We start from the raw sequence: 20,707 nt of genomic DNA on the forward strand, positions 1-20,707 counted from the left end.
ATGCTAAATTAGGACCTTTTACTCAAACTAAAGTATGCAATCTGAAATATTCATGCTTTTTTTAAGTTGTTGAAAACAGTGTCAAATGATATATTTAAAAAAGAAAATCAGTTTATGAATGCATATTATCACAATTAAAAGAAGGTGAACTCTTATAAATATGTACATTACAATGATAGACTGTATAGTTTATACACACTTAATAGTATACATTCTATAATATGAAACAATGGATGATTAATAAAAATGCAGTATGATGCGATAGAACTGTCTTTACAAAGATACAATCTGTCTTTCATTTCCAATAAGATACACAAAATATACAACATGTTAATTAAATGCTCAATGTGTCGTTGCAGTTCAAATGAGAAACGTCAATGGGTGTTATTGAGGAGACTGCTGTCTTCTGATACGGGCAATTTAAATTACAGCACCCTGGATTACAGTGAAAGTACACATTGATATATGATCGGCAAATCATTAATCGTTTGGTGAAGCTCATACTAGTATACAACGAGAGAAACGGCCCAATGGGGCACTTGATTTGCTCGAATAGCAACCATTTAACCCATTTTGACCTGTGATCAGATTCTAAAAATGTCTTCTACATCCTGACAGTTTTCTGTTTCTATGTCAGTCGTTCTTCGATTTTTCAAAAATAGCAGACCTACAAGCTCATAGCGCGCCACTCGGTGGCGCGCTATGAGCTTGTAGATCTGCTATTTTTCAATAGCTAAAGCATAACATAATGCTAACACCAAAAGGGGTTCCCACCCAAAATGGGCCCTGTTTTAAACTTTGTGTACTGTATGTGTCATGAAAACAACAGCCAATCTACAAGCTCACATTGTTTGTGTGCTTGTAAAAGTGTTATGTTATGTAATTATTGCACATTTCTGCGAAAAGAAAGAAGAAAAATAATTAGAGACAACGCCAGTTTGAAAGTGGTGATCTGACCAATGCTAGTATCAGGATCTGGCGATGGAAAGCTTTCCGAGTAGCAAACTAGTAAGGTGTCTCATTACAGTGTAATTGCAGAAAGAGATGTGTAACCTAAAACGCTACAAATGGAACATGACTGATGTTTCTTATCATTTGACCTGCCTTCGGAAATAAGGTGCAATGCACAGAAAAGAGGCACATGTAAAAAAAAGAAATATGTAAATATGCAGAAGATATACACAACACAGCAGTCATACAGTTATGGATCTTTACATGGCCGATCGTTCTAAAATACTGACAATAATGTCACATAGAAATGGTGCAGTTATGCAACATATTAATTTGAAATGATCTCTTCTTCCACCCTCCCTTCTGATCATCAAGAACCCATGATCTGAAGAACTTTTCATTATAATTTCCTCTCACAAAAAGTGTGAAAACAATTCTGTTCACAAAAGAAAAAGAAATCAGCTGAGTTGGTGTTGAAAAAAACACCCCCTCATCACATCTGAAACAGCTCCCTAACCCTTTTTAAACATAATGTCTGATATCAAGACTAGGCCTATACATAAATATGACTCGTGAAAGAAATGGTTTGTTTGCTCAATTATTGACATTTTCTAATGACAAAATGTGCTACAGTAGCTTCTTTTTCTAATATGTCTACAACCTCACCGCTGGTTTAGGGTCTTTTTGGTTGGAGGGGAAACGTTTCCCTAGTGTTCACAATCAATCAGATGACATGTTTCTTAAAGAACTCAGCCACTACTTTGGATTCAGCAGGATGGCCCTATAGCCCAGGGGTTCTCAACCCGTGGGTCGCGACCCCTCGGGGGGTCGCCAAATTATTTTGGGGGGTCCCCAAAATATTTAAAAAAAAAAAAAAAAAAAAAAGGGGGGGGGGGGGTTTAAATTTTATTTTCACGATTTTTCAAAAATAGCAGACCTACAAGTTCATAGCGCGCCACTCGGTGGCGCGCTATGAACTTGTAGATCTGCTATTTTTCAATAGCTAAATTATAACAATGCTTAAAACATCAAAAGGGGTTCCCGCCCAAAATGGGTTAAGGTTATTGTAGCAGTCAATTTATATTGGGGGTCGGGAGGGGGCGGGGCGGGGGTCCCGAGACATTGCCAAAGCATTTCCGGGGGTCCCCGGCCAAAAACGTTGAGAACCCCTGCTATAGCCTACGGTAGGAGTATGTAGTACGACAGTCACTTGTTCAAGCTAACAACTGCATCACATCAGCAAGCCATACCGTCATGTGATGGATTATATGAACTAAGCTTTACACATGGGATTCAAGGTCAAAATACAATCAGTGTGACATGTCTGTCTGTCTGTCTGTCAGTTGCGACAAAGAACAATAAACTAGGATCAGGTTGACTTGATGGAGACCAATCATCAGGACCGCTATACAGCTACCACAATACTGTATTCATAGATGAACGTGAATCCTGAATATTAGTTTAATTAGAGCCTTTGCAACATGCCTACACTCCAGACCGTATATAGGTTTGTATAATGAATCAGTTGCATAATAGTTCTGCTGTGATGGTGTCAGGTGTTATTAGAGTATCAGTAATTAAGACGGACGTGTTTGTGTGTGTTCAGGGATACAACCTTTTCCGCCTCTCCATTCCGGAGAGTTCACTGAGCGGGGGTGAACGAGAACGTGCAGCAAAAAGGAAACCGCAGGGATTTCGTTCTTGTAAAATAAAATTACTGGCATGAAAGCAAAACTCATCTTTCAGCTAATTTTAGATCCTCTGCATATAAAATGGTAACACTTCTGAAGATATAATTACCGGTATCTGTATTCCTGACATACGCCCTCAGTTCTGAGAACAGGTGTTACTGTACGTTGGTTAGGTTGGTAACTATGTGAGGTATGCAGCGATGACGGGCCCATGAGAGACCTTGTCAGTGGCATGACAATCAGTATCTATCAAGTCATTTTGAATCGTCAGTAGTCTTAAAGTCGTCAGCATGCAGCTGAAGCAGGCCAGGGCAGAAACACACATCTCGTCTTAGCAGCATCAAAAGGCACCTCGCTGAGGCCTAGTTCCCTAGCGGTAGATGGGATGTGTGCATTTAGTGTTATCCAACTCAGACACCATCTGATCTCTTCAGGCATATAGAACGTATGCGCCACTCAGGCATAGCATGTGTAGTCTTTTGAATAAACTGAATGAATCACACATGTGGGATCGGAAGATCTTCCTATGCGCCCGTGTCTGATTAAGTGCCATTTCTCCGTGCGAATACTCCATAGCTGGTTGGTACTTGTAGTTCTTTGATTGAGTCATATATGGCTTTCCCACGTTGGAATTCAAGCATGTTTGGGTTCCAGCATTTTCCAGAGGGTTCCGTAGAAAAGCTAAAACATGTCAGTTGTGAAAAACTGCAGTTGAAAACAACAGTCAACCGTGTTTGCAGTCCATTGAGAAAGAGAAAGGGTAGTGTTGGAAAACTATCAAAGTTGTCTTTGTTTGTTTGTAGAAAAACAATAGTCCACAACGTCGTAGTCCAACATGGACCATTAGAGTAAAAAGAACACTCCAATAGTTGGCCATGTTTACAGTTAAATAAAGTAATACAGTGGAAAAACCATAGTCAACCATGTTTGTCTTCCAACTCAGTTATCTACAATAGCATCCATGTTTATCTGCTGTCTTGAGACACATCACCCCAGGTGCTGGCTTCATTGTCATCTGAATCTGACAGCGCTGCTGTACACAAATCACTGAAGATATCTGCAACAAAAAATAAGAAACGTCAGAGTCTATAACAAACTCTACCTAGCAATAACAAGTAATATATGGTTGCCAAAGCAAATGGGCATGAAGACATGTATACAGGCAAACTGTGGCATTCAGATAGTGTGTTTAAGGTGGGGTTGCACAGCCTGGCTGCAATGCCAATGAAACATAACAGACCAAACAGTGTGTTTAAGGTGGGGTTGCACAGCCTGGCTGCAATGCCAATGAAACATAACAGAACCAAACAATGCTGCTTTAATAGGAGTGTAAAACAAGGGCACATAATAGTGAGACATTCAATATCTGCATCGATACCAGTCAGTGGAGTGCATAAAGAATTATAGCCAAGGCAGACTCGGGCAATCAAAAGTGAAAGGTAAAAAGGGGCTGTTTGTAAATGGATTCCACTTAGCCAAAATATTGCAGTCAACTGCCAATGCATGGAGCTCTGCCCCTCTGTAACATGAAAACATCTTAGAGGGGGAGAGGAAGGGAGGGCGAAAAGGAGAAGGAGGAAGACGGGACAATAAAGAGAAAGGGGAAAAAGAAAAAGGAGATTAACCCATTTTGTAAATGTGTAAATTTCTAAAAATGTCTTCTACATCCTGACAGTTTTCTGAAAAAGCTATGTTTCTATGTCAGTGGTTCTTCGATTTTTCAAAAATAGCAGACCTACAAGGTCGTAGCGCGCCACTCGGTGGCGAGCTATGAGCTTGTAGATCTGCTATTTTTCAATAGCTAAAGCATAACATGATGCTAACACCAAAAGGGGTTCCCGCCCAAAATGGGTTAAGTTAGGAGGAAAGAAAGGGAGAAATAAAATAAAGATACTACTAGTGTTACAGAGGAACAGAGCTCCATAATAAAAAAATAAAAAAAGGAAGCCTGTGAATTAAACACTTCCAAGGACCAGCTTTCAAGCTGATGTGGAAATGAGGAGATTAAGCAGAGAGGGATCAGAAAATACAGGGTGGCTGGAGTGAAACATTAAAGCGCGAGAACAGTGTGGAGGAGTGAGAGAGAGAGAGAGAGAGAGAGAGAGAGAGAGAGAGAGAGAGAGAGAGAGAGAGAGAGAGAGAGAGAAGAGGAGACGGAGGAACAAGGCTGGGAGCGAGGAGGTACTCGTGCTGCAGTGAGTGACATCATGCTCTGCTTATTCAACTCCACAGCCAAAAGCTTTTCCAGTCCCACCCGCTCTATCCATCCTTCCATCCAGTCGAATGCATCCAACCCCACTCCCTCTCTCCCCAAGCAGCGGGTCCACCTAATCCCTCCGCGGCCCACAGCCCAGCCCAAACTGCCATGAGGAAGCGCAGCAACGAAGTTGAGGACGATTTATACATGGGCAAAGTTTCATGCAGCGATATGCTGACAGACACGTTACTATAGGCCTATTTTCAACGCTGTCACGAAAACAGTTGAAAATACGGTGTTTTGTATTTTTTTTTACTACGTGCCACAAGAGGACGTTTGCCACCAAAGCATAAACCGAGTGAGCGAGATGAGTGAGGGAGGGAGCGGTGGGTGGGTGTGATTAGCGACTTTAAGCAACGACGGCTACGCCAGTCGGATACGGCGACCGGAAATGGATCAGTGCTCGATACATAAACCTGCTCTCCGTCGCAGCCCTTTCTACTACGGGAGAACCTACACTTACACGTAGTGTCTACAACGCCATGTCATAACCATGTTTATTGAAATTATAGCTGTCATACATTTACACCGATTGCTCCATCACCTCTCTTATGCTGTGTAATGTGTTGGCATGCTCTGAATGAAGAAATAACACTAATACCATATGTCATATTAACCATGTTTATTAAAACGGTTTTAGAATAACACAGATTGCTCCAGCACCTTCCTCTTTCCACTGCTGATCATGTCCAGCGCATGTAAGAATTAAGCAATATCGGCAAGTTAGCTGACGCGCGACGGGGTGTTTTTAAAAAAAAGTGTTTATAGACGAGTCACCATGGGAACCAATGTCGCCGTCGCCGACGGCTGTTTGCTTAACGATTTTGACAGCTACGGCGATGGCGTCATAGCCGCCGTACTTCTGCATAGCGTCGCCGTCCTGAAACAGTCGTTGCTTAAAGTCCCTAGTGAGTGAGGGAGGGAGCGGTGGGTGGGTGTGAGTGAGTGAGTGCGCGGTAGCAAGGTGGGTGTGTAGTGAGTGAGTGCGCGGTAGCAAGGCTGCCAGACAGTGGTTAGTGAGGAATACCAGTATTGTTACTTAAAGAAAGACCTCCTTCAGATGCTGTCTGCAGTATAGTGGGCGGGACCAGCCCTGTCTCCTCTGTTAATAGGTTCTTGACTAGCCTAGAACATACATGAAACAACATGGTTTTGGAGGGTCCTTAATACCACTAAGTGCAGAGAATGAGACAGAAATGCCTGTACAGTACATGATGTGAGTGCGGCCAAACTCAATGTGCTTATTATGAGACATGAGTCTCGTCTTCGCTTTATTTGTCATGACATGATGGGTTTCCTAACACCGGGGCTCCACCGGGCGCATTGCGTCTCCGTCACCGTCACCGTCAGGGAATGTTCCCTTTTTAATCAATGAAGGGTGGCTCCACTGCCCACGTTGCGTTGCGTGACTGCATTAAAATTGCCCGGTTCGTTTTTTGACGCACGCACGTGTGACGCGACGCGCCCGGTGGAGCCCCGGCGTAAAGCCGTTACACTTCACCCTTTGTCAAGTCCCGCCCATGGTTGTGCCCCTCCTTCGCACCCATTGGTTGCCGTTTCGTGGTTGGACAAAAATCCTCTCTCTCCATCCACTACCATTGAAATAATGTTTTGAATATAGAGGTTTTTCAGTTGCTTCATATTGATATTCTGTGCACTCAATTATTATTTTAAACTTGGTGTCAGTAAAAAAGGAACATCACAGGTGCAGCATGGTGACTGCAGGGCATGTCATGTTTCTTTAGTTTTTTTCCAAAAAAAATTCAACATGAACAAGGCGGAACCAGGGCGGAACAAGCCAGAACGAGCCTGCTGGTTAGTCAGTCAGGGACCAATCAGAAGGCTGACAAAGGGTGAATTAAAACAGACTTGATATGAGTGAGTATGTTTTGAAATTTCTTATTTGTCTAAGGTTGTGGTTTTGAAAGATTGGGCTGGAAGGGAGACCAAGTGAAAAGGAGAGACAAAAATGTATAAATAAATAAAACAGCTTATTAAAAAAAGTTAAATTCACAACATTATTGTGTAAATGTTAACCCCTTTAATGTTAACACGGCTTCCCCGTTTTGGTCATGTCACTATTGAGTCGTCTTGCAAATTTAAATTCTTAACAAGCTATTTTCTAAACTACCCCAAACAGAATACATTTAAAGTTCTTATCTAACCTGCTGACTGCCATCTGAAAAAAACAAAAAAACATCCAGACATAAGAGTAACCAGTGCTGTCTCTACATGGGGCATTGCCCCCCCAGATTGGATGTTGTGCCCCTCCAGTCCAGATTGGCCAGTAGTGCCCTACACTACCAAGTTTTACAAATGTTAAATCTATAAGTTCTCCATGATTATTGTAAATATATACATGTTCAAATTAATTGAATAGTTAATAGAAATACAAGGTAATAATATGCATGCAGAAGACATTATAATGCTCAACATATTTGTATTTGTTTGTTTGTTGTTTGTTGCAGGACCTGACGATGGCAAGTGTAAATGATGTACTTTATTCTGGTGCGACAGTGTAATATCACAGATAATCAGTCTATTGTTTCTCATCAACTCAGTGTAATATCACAGATAATCAGTCTATTGTTTCTCATCAACTCAGTGTAATATCACAGATAATCAGTCTATTGTTTCTCATCAACTCAGTGTAATATCACAGATAATCAGTCTATTGTTTCTCATCAACTCAGTGTAATATCACAGATAATCAGTCTATTGTTTCTCATCAACTCAGTGTAATATCACAGATAATCAGTCTATTGTTTCTCATCAACTCAGTGTAATATCACAGATAATCAGTCTATTGTTTCTCATCAACTCAGTGTAATATCACAGATAATCAGTCTATTGTTTCTCATCAACTCAGTGTAATATCACAGATAATCAGTCTATTGTTTCTCATCAACTCAGTGTAATATCACAGATAATCAGTCTATTGTTTCTCATCAACTCAGTGTAATATCACAGATAATCAGTCTATTGTTTCTCATCAACTCAGTGTAATATCACAGATAATCAGTCTATTGTTTCTCATCAACTCAGTGTAATATCACAGATAATCAGTCTATTGTTTCTCATCAACTCAGTGTAATATCACGGATAATCAGTCTATTGTTTCTCATCAACTCAGTGTAATATCACGGATAATCAGTCTATTGTTTCTCATCAACTCAGTGTAATATCACAGATAATCAGTCTATTGTTTCTCATCAACTCAGTGTAATATCACAGATAATCAGTCTATTGTTTCTCATCAACTCAGTGTAATATCACAGATAATCAGTCTATTGTTTCTCATCAACTCAGTGTAATATCACGGATAATCAGTCTATTGTTTCTCATCAACTCAGTGTAATATCACGGATAATCAGTCTATTGTTTCTCATCAACTCAGTGTAATATCACAGATAATCAGTCTATTGTTTCTCATCAACTCAGTGTAATATCACGGATAATCAGTCTATTGTTTCTCATCAACTCAGTGTAATATCACAGATAATCAGTCTATTGTTTCTCATCAACTCAGTGTAATATCACAGATAATCAGTCTATTGTTTCTCATCAACTCAGTGTAATATCACAGATAATCAGTCTATTGTTTCTCATCAACTCAGTGTAATATCACGGATAATCAGTCTATTGTTTCTCATCAACTCAGTGTAATATCACAGATAATCAGTCTATTGTTTCTCATCAACTCAGTGTAATATCACGGATAATCAGTCTATTGTTTCTCATCAACTCAGTGTAATATCACAGATAATCAGTCTATTGTTTCTCATCAACTCAGTGTAATATCACAGATAATCAGTCTATTGTTTCTCATCAACTCAGTGTAATATCACAGATAATCAGTCTATTGTTTCTCATCAACTCAGTGTAATATCACAGATAATCAGTCTATTGTTTCTCATCAACTCAGTGTAATATCACAGATAATCAGTCTATTGTTTCTCATCAACTCAGTGTAATATCACAGATAATCAGTCTATTGTTTCTCATCAACTCAGTGTAATATCACGGATAATCAGTCTATTGTTTCTCATCAACTCAGTGTAATATCACAGATAATCAGTCTATTGTTTCTCATCAACTCAGTGTAATATCACGGATAATCAGTCTATTGTTTCTCATCAACTCTCACGATTCAACTTCAGAAGTTTCTAGTTCTCTAGTGAGGAGCAGAGAGGCATTTTCTCAACTGGCACAAGTCATTTAGCAGAACTGGATCGCAGTTGGCAGACACACACACACGTGCACGCACAGTCGCGCACGCACACACGCACACACACACACACACACACACACACACACACACACACACACACACACACACACACACACACACACACACACACACACACACAGCCCTGGACTGAAGCCAGACTATTGAAAACTTCAATTGAAGCTATTCAGTTCGCTGGGTGGGGAGGTTTCCATCTAAAAACCTCTTCTTCTCAGTTCCCTAAGAAGTTGGCTTTGTGGAGATAAAAAACTTTTTTTTGCCAGACACTGAAGTCATAGTGTTGCGAGCAAGAAGTTCTTGGTTCTATTCATATTCTGATGTATTCTGTTGGCAGGACACTGGTGCATGTGCTGAAGCCTTCTGGGGCCCTGATGCAAATATTCAGTAAATTGCCAGCGGCAAGCCCACAGGGACAGACCGGGACAGCCAGGGACAGACAGGGACAGCCAGGGACAGACAGGGACAGCCAGGGACAGCGTGTTTTATGTGTCTGTATGTGTGTGTGCGCGTGTGTGAGTGCATGCGTGCGTGCGTGCGTGCGTGCGTGCGTGTGTGCGCGCGTGTGTGCGTGCGTGCGTGCGTGCGTGTGTGCGTGCGGCTGTGCGTGCGTGTGTATGTGTTGATAGAGTGTATGTAATGGGTGTGAAACAAACAGTTCCTAGGTGGAGCGTGCTCTTGGGAGCGATGTGTTAGCAGACAAATCAACACTTGGATGTGAAAATTTGTCAGCGGCGTCACAGATGCACACCATGGAAATAAAGCAGGGCTATTCACAAGTGCCCAGGAGATCTATCACATAACACTTGGCACCTGATTTGAATTTAAACACGCACGCACGCACGCACAAATTTCTTCCGAATCCAATGCGGATGCAAAGTGCTATGTGGCTACATATCGCTTCCCATCTGACGAAAAACATGAATAAAGACGAAGAACTTATGAATTCCATGATCTCGCTCGAGCGAGGAAGAGGGCGACAGTGGGCTGGAGATGAGTGTGAGTGAGGTATTTTGTGCCAAAAATCCATAGATGAAGATGATGGAAGACAGTTTTAACACATGAAATATGTATGAGCTGATGAAAAATGAGGATATTCAAAGGATTTTTTAAAGTGCAGCTCTTATCTAACGGGGTATTATTCACCACCAAATGCACTGAGAATGAAAGCAAAACACTCTCTCTCTCAATCTCTCTCTCTCTCTCTCTCTCTCTCCCTCTCTCTCTCTCTCTCTCTCTCTCTCTCTCTCTGTCTCTCCACCTTTTTGTTTCCCTCTCTCTCAGTGGCTCCCTCCCTTCATGGCTTCCAGAGGCCTATGCTTTCCTAGCGAGCCAATATTGCAGTGAATCGAAGGACGGGGACTTGGGGAGGGAGATGGAGGAGCAACGGGTTGAATAAAACAGACCTATTTATCATTCATCCCAATGCATTGTGTTCTCATTGATCTGGAACTCCAGACTGTAGAATTTTAGACCATTCTCTTCACACTTTCTGTCCTCCTTTCATTAATATCTCCCAGTGCTTTATCAGGGTAATGTTATGGTGAATTGAAATTCTAATCCCAAATGAGGGGGGGGATTGAGCCTTTAACCTATTTAGGCCTGACGTCAAAATTAAAAAAGAATCTTCTAAATCCTCCAGTTTTCTGAAATAAATATTTTCACGATTTTTCAAAAATAGCAGACCTACAAGCTCGTATGAGCTTGTAGATCTGTTATTTTTCAATAGCTAAATTATAACATAATGTTTAAAACACCAAAAGGGGTTCCCGCCCAAAATGGGTTAACCTATTTAGACCTGAGGACGATTCTACAAATGCCTTCTAAATCCTGACAGTGTTCTTGAAAAATCCATGTTTCTATATCTCAGTCGTTCTCAAACATTTTCATGTCAAGGAACCCCAAAAATGTATGTAATTGGCCGCCGACCCCCATCTGAAAATACGTTGTTCCAGGAACACCTCAGAAGCAAAGATTTTAGTTAAAAAACGTTCGGTCTGAAAGAATATATATTCAAAGATTTGCACTACATTTTCAGGATTTTTCAAAAATAGCAGACCTACAAGCTCGTAGCGCGGCACTCGGTGCCGCGCTATGAGCTATTTTTCAATAGCTAAAGTATAACATAATGCTTTAAAACACCAAAAGGGGTTCCCGCCCAGAATGGGTTAATCGCTGCAGAGAGAGAGAGAGAGAGAGGGAGAGGGAGCAGCAGAGTTGTTATTTCGTTATACTAATTTCCCCTCTCAGGCTGCACTGATTAATGTGGGCCGGCCTCTACTGTACGTGGACTGTAAACCAGGGAAGTTAACCCATTTAGGCCTGACGTCGAAATAAAAAATAAATAAAAATTAAATTCTGAAATACCTCATGTTTCTGTATCAGTGGTGCTCGATATTTCATGTCAAGGACCCCAAAAATGATATGTAATTGGCCTCCGACCCCCCCATCTGAAAATATGTTGTTCCAGGAACCCCCTCAGAAGCAAAGATTTGAGTTAAAAACGTTCATTCTGAAAAAATATACATTCCAAATTTGCGACACAAGAATGGGTTAATCGCTGCAGAGAGAGAGAGAGAGAGAGGGAGAGGGAGCAGCAGAGTTGTTATTTCGTTATACTAATTTCCCCTCTCAGGCTGCACTGATTAATGTGGGCCGGCCTCTACTGTACGTGGACTGTAAACCAGGGAAGCTAATGCAAATGCACAAGGCCCACAGAGAGCGGTGGAGCCAGGAAGGCAAAGTGGAAGCTGCCGTGATAGATTTGTCATTTGGCAAATTGTCATCTTCTATTCCATATTCTTGCTCAAGTTATAAAGTACGTGCTAAATAACTTATCTCAAGTATCGAATGTAAAAAAAAAAAATGCGTTCAAGTTTTAGGATGCAATTTGAACGCCTGGGAGTTCTATATCTTGATGCATTCACATCAAATGGTTATAATATGTTAAAAGGTTTTGTTAAGCTGGCTTGCGGTGCTGCACTAGACAATGTGCATCTGATGGCGTATTTCTCCTGCCGGCTGGCTTGAATTATTGTGAAAATTATGTTGTACGGTATATTTAACTGCTATTGGTCCTCGTTCAATGTTTTATGTGTGGGGACAGTGGATGAAAATTAGCATTACTGCTAAATCCGGTGAATTACATTATGGAAATAAATACACATTATGTAGGTTCATTAACACATCGGATCCGTATGACGAGTATACTGTCCTATAAATGAATTAATAATATTAATCGGTCCGGTCCAAATACACATATAAAGTAAAGTCACAATGTACTGTAACTACAATCCTTTAATCAGAGTGAATAAGTTGGGATACGTGAGGTGAACTCCCTTATTGTAAGCTACCTTTTCAGGGAAAAATTACAATGTTTTGCTTTGTTCTTTCTGCTGGTAAAATCACTGTTGCTCCTCTGTGAGAAAGCCAACATCATAGAATAGTGATTTGCGTCTACAGTGGATCATCAGCCATGCGTGTGACTGTCCCAGAGGGAAGCCGCTAATCAACGCAGCGCAACTTGCATGTATAGAATTTATCAGGATGGCAGCTGACGCAGTCATGGTGCTCTTTGAAAATGGTAGGTCTGCAGATAAAATACTATATATATCCACTTTTTTAGTTTTTCTAGTTTTTAGTTTTTTTTCTTATAATTTTTATCCCACGATTTTGCAACCCAGTTTTTTCACCCAGTGCCAATTATCTAATGTAATCCTGGGCGCTACACTTCCTCTGCCAACCTGGGGGGGGGGGGGGGGCAGCGGACTCACCTCATGCCTCCTTTATATGCATGAGGAGTCCAAGCTGCTTCTTTTCACCTATTTTTCTAGTTTTTAACCTTTTAACTAGTTTTCTAATAAAAATGTTTTTACTTCTGTTCTGTAAAGCGACTTTGGGTTAGCCTGGTATCCAGCCTGCTTCGCTACGTTCGGCGGATTTTTTTTTCTCTCTTCGCTTATCAGTCTGGAAAGCCTCCTATCTCCAAGGGAGGCGGGACATGCCAAAAGCTTCGAAACCTAACGTGGCTTCTGATTGGTCTGTGGTGCGGGGCGGGACAAAGCACCAGTGAGACGTCATAGCAAAGCGCAGCTACTGCAGTGTGAAAAGCATGGAGGGTGGCGCTGGCTGATGACGTAGGTTGCCTAACGCTACTCTCATTTGTTGGAACAACATCCAATCAGCAACGACGTTGACTACGTAACATATGTAGTTCTAGTGTAGTTCTGCAAAACCTCCCAATGGGAGGCTTTCCAGACTGATAAGCGAAGAGAGAAAAAAAAATCCGCCGAACGTAGCGAAGCAGGCTGGATACCAGGCTAACTTTGGGTACCCTGAAAAGCGCTATATAAATCGTATATATATTATATATTATATGTTATCTTAGGTTTACACAATGGAACGATTGAGGCATTTTAAAGAGCCTATGCAGGTGTTTAACTGCGAGCCTATTTGGAATTGTATTAGGTGTGCCAAGTAGTTAAGGGCATGGACTAAAGTGTCCAATTGACCTTATTTGGACTTCCCAACTGCAGTAGCGTTTAGTTCTTTTGTCTTTTGAGAGCCTGTACCTCATTCCCTGTAAATGAACTGAAAGAATGACATGGCCTTGTTTTCCACAGCTTTCTCACTATGACGGGAATAGACTGTGACCCAGTTTTAATGGAGGTTATTTCGTTTTTTTAATGGAGGTGATTGTGGCTGGGGAATTAATGGTGTTACTCCTCGTAATGATACAATAAATAAATACATGAGATTTTTATAAATGTACACATAAATTAAAACCGCGCCGAACAACAAAAACAGCAACTCCTCACCAAACAATGCCATGTTAGAATGACATTAACCCATTTAGACCTGGGAACGATTCTACAAATGTCTTCTAAATCCTGACAGTTTTCTGAAAAACTTCAGTAATGTAATTGGCCGCCGACCCCCATCTGAAAATATGTAGTTCCAGGGACCCCCTCCCAGAAGCAAAGATTTGAGTTAAAAACGTTCGCTCTGAAAGGAATATATATTCAATGATCTGCACCGAGTGCCGCGCTATGAGCTTGTAGATCTGCTATTTTTCAATAGCTAAAGCATGACATAATGCTTAAAACACCAAAAGGGGTTCCCGCCCAAAATGGGTTAAATGAGACATTAGACCAGTTCTGTCTGGATGGCACCCCCCCTTCCCTCTTGTCCTCAACCAACCCCCCCCCCCCCCCTCTCATTATTACTGATGATGAGCGAGACACATTTCACTTCATTAGACGGCCAACTGTGAGAATGAAATAAATGGGATTTAACAAGCTGAACTATCAATGGATAAATGCAGAATATAGTATACGAAGTTGGGTGGACAAAAAAATACATTTAAAATACATTTAAATAACACATTTACTGCCAGATATTAATGAATTCCTATTCTTCCGCCACTGCCGGTGGTTTTTCACGCTGTGTTGAATGATGGACGATCGACTTTTCTTTCACGCAGAAATTAAAATACGTTTTGTAACCACGATCATCGGCTCCTCAGTTATGGGCCGTGAATAAAGCTCCTTTTGACCAAAAACGCAACCTGGGAAGAGAATCGGAGATATATGCTTTCTTTATAAATCCATTTACATTGAGGTGGACGTAGACGAACTATTAATTTCCGGGTTTATCGGTTTCCTAGCAAGCTAGAACTGTTCATACATGTACGTTTGGTCGAAGAGCGCGATCTATAACGTAATCAATGAAAAGCCTGAAATGAAGAGGTATCTTGTCACTGGCAGTGAACCGTTGGATTTGAAATGATGAGATATCTCGTCAATGGCGTCAGTTTTTCACAGTATGTTGGTGTAATGCCAATTCATACTCCTATTTTAGAGCCGAATAAAAGTCGGTTCGGCTCTGTAGAGCCTACAATGTGACGTCATTTGAGGTTCGGGGGGGGGCGGGTACCGTCCTAAAGTCGGCTCTTCGGTGCTACTGAAAGTTTCTGACGAGCCGAAATCATTTCGGCACTACAGCGGTAAAATAGGAGTATGAATCGGCCCTAATCTTCCGAACCAACACTACCAACTACAGTTTCTCAGAATCGGTCCTAGTCAGCGTAAAACTGTGCTCTGATTGCTAGGAAGCTGTGCTTGAACAACATACAGTAATATCTTCAATGCAAATATACTGATATGACTTTATTAGTGTTAATTCTTAACTTGGGAAATCTTGTGCCATCTAGCAGGAAAATGGTTCGTAAAAAAAGGAGAGACCGCAAGGCTCTCTTGTGGAAAAAACTAAAAAGCCTTAATAAATAAATAGCCCTAATAGTCTGGCTATAATGCATGGCAAGAATAAACAAGACACCTATACGAGTTGCAGCAACAATGTCTTCATCGAGGTGACATGACGGTATTCCCACAGTTCCTATTGAACAAAGTATGACTAATGAGCAAATGGCAACGTGCTTAATAGCCACTGTGAAGTGCAGCGCTATAAGCTGACATGGGAGTACTGAGAGGGGCGGGGCCAATGGGGCCATACATGTTGATTGATTGGTTGACCTCTATAACGGTGCAACGCTGCCGAGCCAATAGAAAACTCACCAGTGTCCGTTCTCCGCCTCTTCCAGGAACTGCACGAGATCACCTGACTCCAGATTGAGGTCCCTGGCCGCTCGAGACTCGTAGGTCAGCTGCACGCGGAAACGACCACTGTCACGCTGCCAAGAGGGAAAAGAGTTTGAGTGTGTGTGTGTGTGTGTGTGTGTGTGTGTGTGTGTGCGTGTGCGTGTGTGTGTGTACGTTGGAGCCAGCACGTGTGTTGTGTGTCTAATACGCCTGCTCCCCTTAATCCATTTTGGGCGGGAACCCCTTTTGGTGTTTATAGCATTCTGTTCTACTTTAGCTATTGAAAAATAGCAGATCTACAAGCTCATAGCGCGCCACCGAGTGGCGCGCTACGAGCTTGTAGGTCTGCTATTTTTGAAAAGTCGTGAAAATGTGCCTGAAATCTTTGAATATATATTCTTTCAGAGCAAACGTTTTAAACTCATAACTTTGCTTCTGGGGAGGTCCCGACTCCCTAGAAGAACATATATTCAGATGGGGGTCGGCGGCCAATTACATATATTTTTGGTGGGTCCCTGACATGAAAATGTTTGATCACGACTGACATAGAAACATAGGGTTTTTCAGAAAACTGTCATGATTTAGAAGACATTTGTAGAATCTGGTCTCGGTGGAAATGGGTTAAAGAACGTGCTCCCCGGCTCTATACATCACACAGATTATAATGGTGATGGAAACCCCTGACGCACCCAATAGACTCGCAGCGCCTGTAATCCTCCTCCTCTCCTCCGCTTCCTCCTCCTCCTCCCTCGTTCCTTTAAATGTCAAGTCGTCAGCGCGCTGCGCTAACGAGATGAGCGGTGCTGGGAAATAATTACTGCAGCTGCTAGAGGGCTCTTCCTTCAGAGGGATTGGACGAGGGATTTAAGTTGGAACAAGAGGGGAGCGAGGGATGAGTGGACATGGAGGAGGGGATAGATGTTGAGCTGGTGGGAGAGAGGGACGGCTTCTCCTTTGACATTTTATTTGATTTGAAATTGGTCTTCGGAGGATCAGCCCCCTGAGATGAATCATCTCATTTTCGAGGTGGTTTTTGATTTATGGCCCAACCCGGAGGTTTGGGTCAAGTCAAGTCAAATCAACAACTCAAATCATCAAGTCAAATCAAATCAAATCAAGTTCATTTCATTTTTTTTATACAAAGAAAACTCGATATGCTTCACATTAAAAAGACACAATTAAAAAATGTTGACAAAGTGATAAAAAGCATTGGGGCATGGCATGGTTCCAATGTGGAATTAGGGGCTTGGCTCATCAGACTTACCTCTTAAACCTTTAGTACAGTTTAATTTATACATAGCTCATTTATTTTGCAATATTGTCTGCATGGGCAAGTACATATCCATATAATTTACATTTTTGGGGTTGTACTACATTAAATGAATAGTTTTAATATAGATAACCTTCACACAAGCTCTTCAGCACTCCACAACATAAGCCGCGCCCACACGCTGGCTACAGCAGCCTAATATATAGCATAGGACACTACTTGGAGACATGGTGACACACCTCAAAGTGCAGGGTCACTATTTGCATATATAGGGATCGCCCTTGTTATTTATTCAGGCTCACACATATACGTATCAATTATTTCATGCATGTACTTTGTGTAATTGCATACTTTTCCGCTATGGTAGATATTTGTACAGAAAGGCCCAGCCAGGGACTGGGTCGCATTATACAATGCAACGGTTTCAATGTTTTTTATAACTTGACACTAGGGATGTCCTGATACGCTTTTTTTATTTCCGATCCGATCCCGATACCACAATTTCTGTGTTAGCCGATACCAATACCAAATAACGATACCAGAGAATAATAAAAAAGCATTTTGTTTTTCTTATTTTGAAGTCCACCGACCGGGAATAGTGTTTATAGCTATCTAGCTATACATCTCGTGTTGTTAATAGCAGACTCCTCATAGTGTCAACCCCTTACCCCTATGTCGGAACGGTGCTTAGATTGGCATATTTGCCGATACCGATATGACCCGATATGACCAAATAAGGGCCGATCCGATACTTTTCCGATACCTATACAGTATCGGGACATCTCTACTTGACACATAGTTTTTTTTTGTATTGTCCCTGTCAAATAAACATAAATAAAATCAAACTATTGCTCTTTTTATATAGACCTAGTTTGGGTTCGGAAACAAAACCTTCCAGCAGGAGTGGAATATTGCAGCGCTGCTACTGTTAATCTGAGTTACCTACATTCTTATTGCTGCCTTCCTCTTCCGAGGAGTTGGAGAGCTCCTCTGCGCTGGAGGGGATGGTCTCAAAGTCCTCGGTGTCCATGGAAGGCAGACGTCTCTGGCTCCACCCTGAAGGAAGACAAAGCACATCATAGAATTATGTTGGAAGTATTGTACTGCTTGCTGCTACAGTATATAGCAGCACACGGCTGCTACTTGTTACACCAGAATGGATTTCCATAAGGCTCGGCAAAGTGAACAGAATTTCCAAGCTGGCGTGCTTGAATGAGAAAACGAAAAATCACTTCTTTGAGCTTTCTTTTTGAATGCATCAGCAAAACGTGAGCCAGCATGTGTTGAAAAGAGTCCAAACAGACTCCCCGTTGCACGACTCATCAAAAATATACTTCCAGGGATAATTCCAAACACAGACGATCTCAGTCTAAAAAATAAATAAAAGTACTAACAACAGACTGCGTACAGAATGCACCAAAGAGAACACGTCTGGCCCTTTTGGTTTCCATATGAACACAATTACAAAGAAGAGCGTAGATCAAACAGAGATGATTGTGCTATTATGATGTATTCCAGACCAAACGCCAAACAATCAAATTACACTCCTTCAACTCACCAACTTCCAAATCATCATCATTTTACAATCATGCAAAACGAAAAAAAACAACAAAAAACAAAAACAAGACGACACCAAATAGACAATCTAATGTCTGTAATGATCGAGGTTCCTCTCCTGGATGTTACCTGGTTGGGAGGTGGATCTTGGGACAGTAGCGTTGCTGCTGATAATAGCAGGGGTAGCACTAGCGATGCTTTGCCGCTTCGCCACAGCGGCCATAGCACCACGCAACGTATCTGGGACGAGAGCAACACTCTGTTCATCGGTGCATAACGCTCCACCATTACAACTTCATCATCTCTACATATCAGCGACAACAAACAGGCAATCGGGGGACGGCAAAACAAATCCACAATGCATTCCACACTGAGACGAGCACTTTCTGGAGCAGTTCAGTCTGACACATAGAGAGCTCGACTATAAAAAAAGAATAAAAATGAAATCAACCAGAGTTATAACGATCTAACTCAACTCAACTCGGCAACACAAATAAACACAACAAAAACGCACATCTCCACAACACAGACACGTCAAAATCCACGATTGACAGGCAGTCCGTGGTCCTTGTTGTTACTCATGCTACGTTTGCATTAAACGCACATCACGCCACACGACGGAACACTACCTGTACAGCAAGAGCACAACAGAGCAGGCAACAGACACACATCAACACTACCTGTACAGCAAGAGCACAACAGAGCAGGCAACAGACACACATCAACAACACACTGCATGCTTATTGCTGAATGCTGATGTACAACTATAGTACCAGTAGTGGAATTTTTTTTTACCCTTTTTTTTTTAAAAGTACAGTTGGAGGCCATCGATATTGTCCTTTTCTTTTTGCTGAGGTTTGCGTGATCTGCGCAAAAGGACAGTTAACCCATTTTGGGCGGGAACCCCTTTTGGTGTTTTAAACTATGTTATAATTTAGCTATTGAAAAATAGCAGATCTACAAGCTCATAGCGCGCCACCGAGTGGCGCGCTATGAGCTTGTAGGTCTGCTATTTTTGAAAAATCGTGAAAATATTTATTTCAGAAAACTGGAGGATTTAGAAGGATTTTTTAAAATTTTGAGGTCAGGCCTAAATGGGTCAAATGATAAGGGACAATATCGGTGGCACCCAACTGTATGCAATGTAGGAAATACTCTGTTGCAAGTAAAAGTCTAGAATTCAAATTTGACTTGCATAAAAGTACAAAAGTATTGGCATCATAATTTACTTAAAGTACCAAAAGTAGAAAGTACTCATTATGCAGAATGTCCCATTTCAAGTTTTCAAATGTATAAAGATCTTTAGAAAATAGCTCACAATGTGCCTGCCTAGTAACTAAAGTGTAGAAGTAAAAGTGCAATATTTAATGTAGTGGAGTAGAAGTAAAAGTATTGGAAATTGGAAATACTCAAGTACTATGAGTCAAAAGAAGAGCTCGGCGTACCTAATATAAGAAAATTTACTTAGTTGCTTTACACCTGATGCAATACAAATATAGTACAACATGAGCACAAACTGAAAAACACAAACATACACATAGGAGCACACTCACACAACTTACCCACTCCCACTCACATCATGCCATTCACAATACTGTGTACTCACAATACACACACAGACATACATGCAATAACATTATCAAGCAACACTGATGATCACCAAGCCACAGAATGGAGGGCGAGCGAGCGAGCGAGCGAGCATGCAATGAGCCTGTGCATCATATAGTACTGTATATCTCGGCATGCCTCTGTACCTTCATAACCAAAGGGAGTTGGATCACTCTTTATCTCATGTCTCTTGGGCTTAACGCTAGTAGACAGGGGACCTGCTGAAGGAGACGCATGCAAGGACCCACATGTATATCAGAGTTAGTGAGTTAGTTCATCAGAGGACACGTTTTATTAAGAGGAAAACATGAACAGCATTGCAACTTAAAAAACACTGATCGATCCTGCATTGTTCGGTTCAGTATAGTCTAAATATGATACAAAAGAAGGAAAAAGGGTGGAAAAATGGAGGGGGGGCAAAAGGCATCACGAAACGAGTAAACAACATCTTAGAACCAAAGATGTAATATATCACAGACAAGTGGAGCAATGTGTTTATTTGGAGGTCTTGGGCAGCACAGTGAGTGC

General features: G+C 41.4%; 1 protein-coding gene across 1 annotated transcript in view; it reads right to left on the bottom strand.

The window, feature by feature from the left end:
• Positions 1–1,996: 1,996 nt before the first annotated feature.
• Positions 1,997–20,707, bottom strand: part of mcf2l2 (MCF.2 cell line derived transforming sequence-like 2) — a gene marked incomplete at its 5' end in the record, with an annotated part of 156,436 nt that continues 137,725 nt past the window's right edge. Inside the window, 6 exons of the mRNA XM_079507069.1 lie at positions 1,997–3,699; positions 5,951–6,024; positions 15,721–15,836; positions 17,961–18,070; positions 18,701–18,811; positions 20,326–20,397. Of these exons, the coding sequence (XP_079363195.1) occupies positions 3,608–3,699; positions 5,951–6,024; positions 15,721–15,836; positions 17,961–18,070; positions 18,701–18,811; positions 20,326–20,397 (575 nt within the window). The 3' untranslated portion in view covers positions 1,997–3,607. The remainder of the gene's footprint in view (positions 3,700–5,950; positions 6,025–15,720; positions 15,837–17,960; positions 18,071–18,700; positions 18,812–20,325; positions 20,398–20,707) is intronic.

The sequence above is a fragment of the Electrona antarctica genome, assembly GCF_951216825.1.
Source record: "Electrona antarctica genome assembly, chromosome: 7".
Lineage (NCBI taxonomy): Eukaryota > Metazoa > Chordata > Actinopteri > Myctophiformes > Myctophidae > Electrona > Electrona antarctica.